The sequence below is a fragment of the Rosa rugosa genome, chromosome 2, assembly GCF_958449725.1.
Source record: "Rosa rugosa chromosome 2, drRosRugo1.1, whole genome shotgun sequence".
NCBI lineage: Eukaryota > Viridiplantae > Streptophyta > Magnoliopsida > Rosales > Rosaceae > Rosa > Rosa rugosa.
This window is the reverse complement of record NC_084821.1, coordinates 50,070,252-50,077,751: the sequence shown is the minus strand read 5'-3', so window position 1 is coordinate 50,077,751 and position 7,500 is coordinate 50,070,252. Positions and strand designations below refer to the sequence as shown.

Sequence of the window (7,500 nt, the reverse complement as noted above, 5' to 3'; positions counted from 1 at the left end):
AACTTTCATCCATTTGATCACTAGTTTAGTTTAGAGTAATTTAGTTTACATTTGAGCATCTAGTTATTTTCAATTTAAAACTATCTTCAAAAACCTAAATCAAATCACTACTCCATCTTGCACATACTCACCATGAGCCTAGATTTCCTTGTGAATTTAGGTTTGTGATTGTACATTTGCATATTCTAACTCTCCTTAGGTTCACACCCTAGCTAGTGAAAGGAATCAAATCCTCGTGGGTTTGACAACCTTTCTTAAATCCCTATACTATTACTTGTACCCCTTATACTTGAGGGTGACTATTTGGCTAACACAATGCCAGAAGCTAAGCAAAATGCTAACAATGTGGAACTAAACCTTTCTTTTGATTGAAGAAGCAGTTAGAGCATCAACAGTGCAGTGGGGACTCAAATTTGGGTCCAAAATCAATAGAATTGAGTTGTAGTGGGTCGGGAAAAAATGGACATATATATACCTGAGACTTAAAAGTTGGATAAGATTTGGTCCAAAGAAGAACCCGAATGAGTTTGAACCCAAATTTCGCAGGCCCCACCATGTGGCAAAAAATCTGATCGTGCATGTATCAGACCACACCATAGTGGAAGAATTTGTGTTTTGAACTCAAATATGAGTCCAAAAAAAAAAAAGTATAAAATATGAGTCTAAAAATAAGTCTTGCAACCCAATAAAATTAAGTAATTTTATACACTATTTAGGTTGACTCAAATCACTATTCCAATCAATTTGGACCCAAATTTGAGTCCAAAAATTGAATCCTCACTGCTGATGCTCTTAATAGACAGCTAAGTGCGGGTGAGCTCTGGTGTCAAGTCTGAACCTTACCGGCGTAAGAGTAGAGGAGGAAAGTCCAAGAATGCTTAGAGAATTGATTTGTTTGCTAAAGATACAATAAAAAAGATGAGGAAAATAAAATAAAATAGCTAATTGTCTTTGCTAACTGCTAAGGTAAACAAGCAATTAGCTATATCACAGTGATTTGATGGCTGAAGAGCGCATGAGGTGGAGACTTGACCTAGTGAAGATTAACTCACAAAGGGAAAGTTGAATTCATTAAGAAGAAGAAAGGTCTACTAGAAAATGACTGTTAACTTTGAACTCGAATCATGCTTTGTGTTTCTTAATTAAACATTTATCATGGCATGATCAGAACTTCACCAAGTCATAATAGTAAGTTAAACTTGCTCAACTTTGACCTACAGAAGCCCTTCTGAGTTCTGAACTTCGGTGTTCTACTATTTCATGAGCAAAGGGTGTGGAAAGTAGGTGTTGCCGCGATTGTTGTCAGATCGCCAATTAACTAGACTATACATGCATCTGCCACTATTTCTGTCCCAGATCGAAAGCGGTGGAACTCTATCTATAGTCATCAACTTGTTAGTGTTACTTGCATCCCACATTATGTGGCAGCTGATGCGGTACAATCACGTTATTTAATGAACTTCTATGATAGGTTGGACTTTCTGGTCCAATCACGTAATTTAATGAAATTCTGTGATAGATTTGACTTTCTGCCACATTAGCTGCCACATAAGGTAGAATGCATGTGGTATCCAAAAAGGTGATTCACTTAGCATTATTATGTGTTAGTGCAAGAATATACATAGGTGTAACATCACTGTGATTAATTTGAACGAGTTTAGTTTTAATAAACTGATTGTGTAGTCTTAATCCTTGTTCTAGGCCATCTGGCTACATGTTTTTGAGATCACCAAAGAAATGGTCCGATATATAGGATAAATGATATTTAAGGAGCAATATAAATTTTTAGAGGTTTTTAATTATAGGTCCAATTTCATTCCATCATAATGGTTGAAGTCCATGGATATTTTTATTATCATTCTAGATCCATTAACTTTTATCATTATATTTTCATACCCATTTTGCCCCTTGAGTTATATATAGAAAAAAATTAATTGCGTTTAAGCATTTGTTTATTTCAATTTGAATTTTGATCCCATGGTGAATTTTTAATAATTAAAAAAAAAATATTAATTTCAGTTTACTCCCCTGAGATTTGGGATTAACTTCATATTAGTCCATATTGTCTCAATTTAATCTAAAAACACACTTGATCGAGCTTTCTAATTTCAATCAGTCGTGTCTAATTTATCAAGTTTCATTCAAATTAGACGTTAATTGCTGATGTAGACCCAAGCTTGGGGGCTAAATTACACTTGTAACCTCATGCTTAGAAATCAACCCCATGTTCTTCTTCTTCCTCAGATTCTCCTCTCCCCAACAACCATGTCGATCTCCAGTTACCAAAATCACCGGCCCACTCACATCCTAGTCTTCCCTTACCCTCCACAAACCCATACCTGCCCACCACCTTCTCTCCTTCTATCTCTCTCCTTGAGCTCCGAAGGGCAACTTGGAAGAACCCAGCAGCTCCAAAACTCTAAATTCATCATATAAATTTGCATTCCACCAATACCCAAAACCTGCAAACCAAAATTAGACCAAGCCCACCAAATATCAAAAACCAATCAGTATCCATCAAAATTTAGCATAACAATTCGATTCTGGGGTCCAGAGAATGAAAAAAGTGACGATGGCAACTCATCCACACATATCTTTGCAATCGAATTCAACATAGTTCAAGACTGCGTGGAAGGCCTCCGGCGAGAAACTCGGCCATAATTTTCCTGTGTGCAAGTGTTGTGTGGACAATTGTGATGTTGACGCATCCTTCGCCACCTGCTTCTTACTGTCGTTAGCAACATCGGCTTCTCAAGGCGGCGACTTCTGAGCTGGATGGTGTCGTGGGCTTCGACGCCTCCTCCGCCACTTGCTTCTTACCGTCGTTAGCAACAACGGCTTCTGAGCTGGAGATAGTACAACAATGACGAATCAGAGTCCGGCTCTAAACTTGGCGATTGTAGTAGCTGTTGATGCTCCTGTTGGAGGTTCTGGAAGGCTAGGGTTTTGGCTCTGGTCCGAAAGCCTTGAGAGGATTGAGGTGAAATTGAAACCTCCATGACGGTTATGTTGCCTGTGATTCTGGCTCTCCCTCTCATTTTGTTTTTTAATTTTGCTTGGGGGTTTAAGGGTGGATTCGGAGAGAGCAAGAGTGTGAAAGTGGTGATGAAAGAGACTTAAGCAAGAGAGAAATGAGGGTTCAGAGAGAGGGTTTCAGATAAGAGAGAGAGGAAATGACCATTTTAGCCTTTAAAATGAGCTCATTATCAGAGTTAACGTTCAATTTAGACGGAGCAGAGTGAAATTGAACACGGCTGACTGAAATTGGAAAGCTCAGGAGTGCATCTGATTAAATTGAAACCACAGGAACTAATATTTATAGAGGTTTTACTGTGCGACGATGTAATTTCTTGAGTTTCGAAGTTGTAAACACTAAGGTCATGAGTTTGCTAAAAAGGACTCCCAATGTCAACTGGGAAACTCGATTTCTCTTGCACTACGAAACGCCTTTTCCCAGTTACAATAGGAAAGAAAATTAATAGTAATAAGTAATAAAAAGATAAAAATAAAATAAAAGAGTATGGTTAACTAATTTAGTTAATTACCACTTGCACAGCGTATCATCACCACCAACACCTACAGACTCTGCGAAAACCACCTAAACCCCTAAAACCCAGAACCCCAAAAATGAACATCTTCTTCACCTATTCCTCCCATTTCCTCAAACCCAACTCCAAAACCCTCCACCCCATCCCTCTCCTCCTCCTCCACAACCTCACCTCCACCAGACCCATCTCCAAATCCACCTCCATCCCCAAGAAAATGGACCGCGTCCGCGACCACGGCTACGACAACTACATGGAAATCGAGAAGAAGATCCGCAAAGTCCTCAAATTCCAGGCCCTCATTCTCTCCCAGCCCCACCAAATCATCCAAGCCTCTCGCCTCGACATGCTCGCCCGCCGCCTCGGCTTCAAGCAGCACGAGGCCGCCGCCTTCGTCCTCAAGTTCCCTCACGTCTTCGAGATTTACGAGCACCCGGTTCAGCGCGTCCTCTATTGCCGGCTGACCCGAAAAGCCCACCTCCAAATCGAGCAGGAGAAGCGGGCCCTGGCGGCCCAGGTCCCCGACGCCGTGACCCGGCTCAGGAAGCTGGTGATGATGTCCAATACGGGTCGGATCCGGCTCGAGCATGTTCGGATTGCCAGGTATGAATTCGGGCTACCCGATGATTTCGAATACTCTGTAGTTCTCAAGTACCCTGAGTATTTCAGATTGTTTGATGCTGATGAGACTAGGAGTAAGTACATTGAGGTAGTTGAGAAGGACCCAAGTTTAGCTGTTTGTGCTATAGAGAAGCTTAGGGAGAGAGAGTATAGGGAGAAGGGGGTTGATGCTGAGGATATAAGGTTTTCATTCATTGTGAATTTTCCGCCGGGGTTTAAGATAGGGAAGTATTATAGGATTGCGGTGTGGAAATGGCAGAGGGTGCCGTATTGGAGTCCTTATGAGGATGTTTCGGGGTATGACATGAGGTCGCTTGAGGCGCAGAAGAGGATGGAGAAGAGGGCCGTGGCGGTGATTCATGAGCTGTTGAATTTGACCGTGGAGAAGAAGATTACGTTGGAGAGGATTGCACATTTTAGAATGGCGATGAATCTGCCGAAGAAGTTGAAGGAGTTTCTTCTGCAGCATCAGGGGATTTTCTACATTTCGACTAGGGGGAATCACGGGAAGCTTCATACGGTGTTTCTTAGGGAGGCTTATAGGAAGGGTGAGTTGGTAGAGCCGAATGATTTGTATTTGGCGAGAAGAAAGTTGGCTGAGTTGGTGTTGATGAGCCCAAGGAAGGCGAAAATGGATAGTGAATTGGTTAGTTACCATAGAGACTGGGGAGATGATGAGAGGGGGTTCGTTGGAAGAGAATGTGGTGAGAATGCTTTTGAAGATTTTGGGGGTTGCAATGATGATAGGCAGAGGAGGGACTCGAATGCGGGTGATGATTATGACTCCGATACAGACGGTGGTTCTGATAAAACTCTGGATGAAGAGGATGTCCGTGTAACGGATTGATTGAGACAACATTTATTTGCACTTCGAAGCATCATAACCATGGGAGTTGCAATGTGGTGATGGTACTAGGAGATTGAAAGTGAGTGGGACTTTGATCACCACTTTGCAGGCCAAGGTTTTGAGATTGAAGGCTGCAGTCACAAGAAAAAGCCACAACGAGGTTGTTTTGTGTTTTCTTTTCTAGGTTTGATTCTTCTTTCTCTAAATTTAATGACGATTGTTTGGATTTCTGATTTAGGTTCTTTTCTGGGTTTGATTTAGATCGTTTCTTTGCTTCGGGAGAATGGAAATGTGAATTCTGGAAATTACTGTGGGCAGGTAGATACTTGGCACTTTTCCAATCTAAGTTTGTTTATTTGATTGATTATTTTTGCATTTCAATCTCTGTTTGAGTAAAATCTGGCTCGTGGGTAGTTACAAAGATTCGTACTTTGTATCTTTTAATGCATAAATTGGGACCTGGAATTGAGAAATTGTAGCTCATGATGGGCTTTAATTAGCTTCCTGTTTTGAATTCTATTAGAGGCGGATTGCCACTGTTCAGAGGGAATGCGAGTCCCTGGCTTTCCTCATGTCCTCTAAAAAACCCTAATGAAGTTCCTAAACTCCACTACTGCCTATAGCTAGCTTTTTGTAATATCTCATATTTCATAATTACCTATGCTCTTCAACAGGGTTAAGTAGGAATTCAAAGAAAAGCATGCTAAGGCTGGCACAGTGTATGATGCAAAGATTTGGTGGGGGGGGGTTTGTGGCTTATCAGTGCGCCCGTGGGACAAACTCTGTATTGATAATTAGTGGCAATATGAGGGTTATGGTGCATCAGAGTTTGGTGGTCGGTGAGCCATCTGGTTTCGTGTTGAGTGCTGCAACATCTGTTTGGATGCCAGTGTCAAGGTCAAGGCTGTTTGGATGCCAGTCTCAAGGTCAGCTGCCGTCCACTGCAAGCCATGTAACAGATTGACAAGGATCACGGATGTGGCAAACAGTGTTTCTCTCTTTAATGCCAAGGTGAGCATAAGAGTAGTGTCTTTCAATGTTGTTCTATGTTCATTCAATTTGTTTGTTCATGAGTCTGTCATCTTCTTGATATTTCAGTGTCTTGATGTCAATAACAATAATTACATGCTGATGTTCCAAGAGACGAGGACGGACGCTTCAGGGTCAGCAGTTGTGTATGCACTGATTACTCCAACAAGTTCAGATATCATGATGGATGTCGTGTACGAGGGTGGTGATTCTACTTATGTAGATCTCTTACTATCAGGATTTGCAATCCTTCCTTGTGGTACATCTGACTATGCCAAAGGCGAAGGAAACGGCTCTGATGACGGTGGATGTCTGCTGACAGTTGGATTCTGAATCGTGTGTGATTGGTGGCCAACCAACATCCAAGCTCACTATGCAGTCGGTTAAGACTAAATTGATCTCATCTCCCCCACCATTCAGAAGATCAAAACTGGCTCTTCAAATAAATGATGGCCCTTGAAATACATGATGTTTATGACTGTTTAGCATAGTTTAGTTTACCCTGTCTTTGTCTTTTGTGTTTTGAGAAAAGAAAATACAGGAGATGGATGTAAAGTACAACCTTTGCATTCAAGGGTTTCGAGTCAAGAACGAACTGCATTTGGAGTACTGTTTTACGCTGATACCGGTGCTCTTGCTTATTAGGGATTAATGGTCTGATTTTAAGCTCAAAAGAACAAAGGTTCGGGTGCGATATGTTTATTGCATTTGTTGGTTATACCATACAGAACTGTGGAATTGGAGCAGCGGCCACTTGTTTTTGCTAAATGTTAGTATTCTCTATTTTTGTTTGGTTCGTCTACATCTGGTTTATTGTATTGGCTTGGTCTGCTTGGAGCCTTTGGATTAGTTAAATATGTTGCTAATTGTCTTGGTTGGAATGGCAGAAGCTAAGACGCCTTAACTAAACCTTCCGTTAGATTGAAGAAGCAGTTAATAGATTTGTAAGAACCTCACTGTCGACCTAAGAATGGAGGAAAGTCACAAGAATACTTGAGAGAATTGATTTGTATGCTAAGATCTAATAAAAAAGAGAGTTTCTATTGAGACCTCCAAATCTGCTCATTTGACCTCACTCTATTATGAATTATTAAATGACATATATAACCTACTATAAAATGACTATTAAGGACAATAATTATACCAAAAAAATATTATATTTATTTTATGTAGACTTTCCAATTCAATAATATTAGATTGTATACTTTATTATTTTCCTTATCTATTTTCATTTTCCAATTTCACTACATACTCATTAAAGCATTCATATATATTTAATAAGAATTAAAAATATGATTAAGATCATGTGACATAAAAATATATGATATATATGTTGAACACATATTGGTGAGGGAATGAGGTCAAATTCTCTCCTAATTCTCTCTCTCTCGAGGAAACCCTAAAGGCCGGTTCTGGGCAACCATCCTCGTCCGGCGGCGCTTGGGCGCACCGGCTGGC

At 40.6% G+C, this 7,500-nt stretch overlaps 1 protein-coding gene across 5 annotated transcripts; it reads left to right on the top strand.

The window, feature by feature from the left end:
• Positions 1–3,588: 3,588 nt before the first annotated feature.
• Positions 3,589–6,866, top strand: LOC133727954 (protein ROOT PRIMORDIUM DEFECTIVE 1). Of its 5 annotated transcripts, none has more exons than XM_062155375.1 (4): positions 3,589–5,173; positions 5,275–5,331; positions 5,688–6,024; positions 6,155–6,866. In XM_062155375.1, exon 1 carries the CDS (start codon positions 3,628–3,630, stop codon positions 5,011–5,013), a length of 1,386 nt encoding a protein of 461 aa, XP_062011359.1. In that variant the 5' UTR covers positions 3,589–3,627; the 3' UTR covers positions 5,014–5,173; positions 5,275–5,331; positions 5,688–6,024; positions 6,155–6,866. The 5 variants fall into 5 exon arrangements, with proteins under 5 accessions (XP_062011359.1, XP_062011357.1, XP_062011356.1 ...); XM_062155373.1 differs by having other exon boundaries at positions 5,252–5,331; positions 6,112–6,863; XM_062155372.1 differs by having other exon boundaries at positions 6,112–6,862.
• Positions 6,867–7,500: the final 634 nt, after the last annotated feature.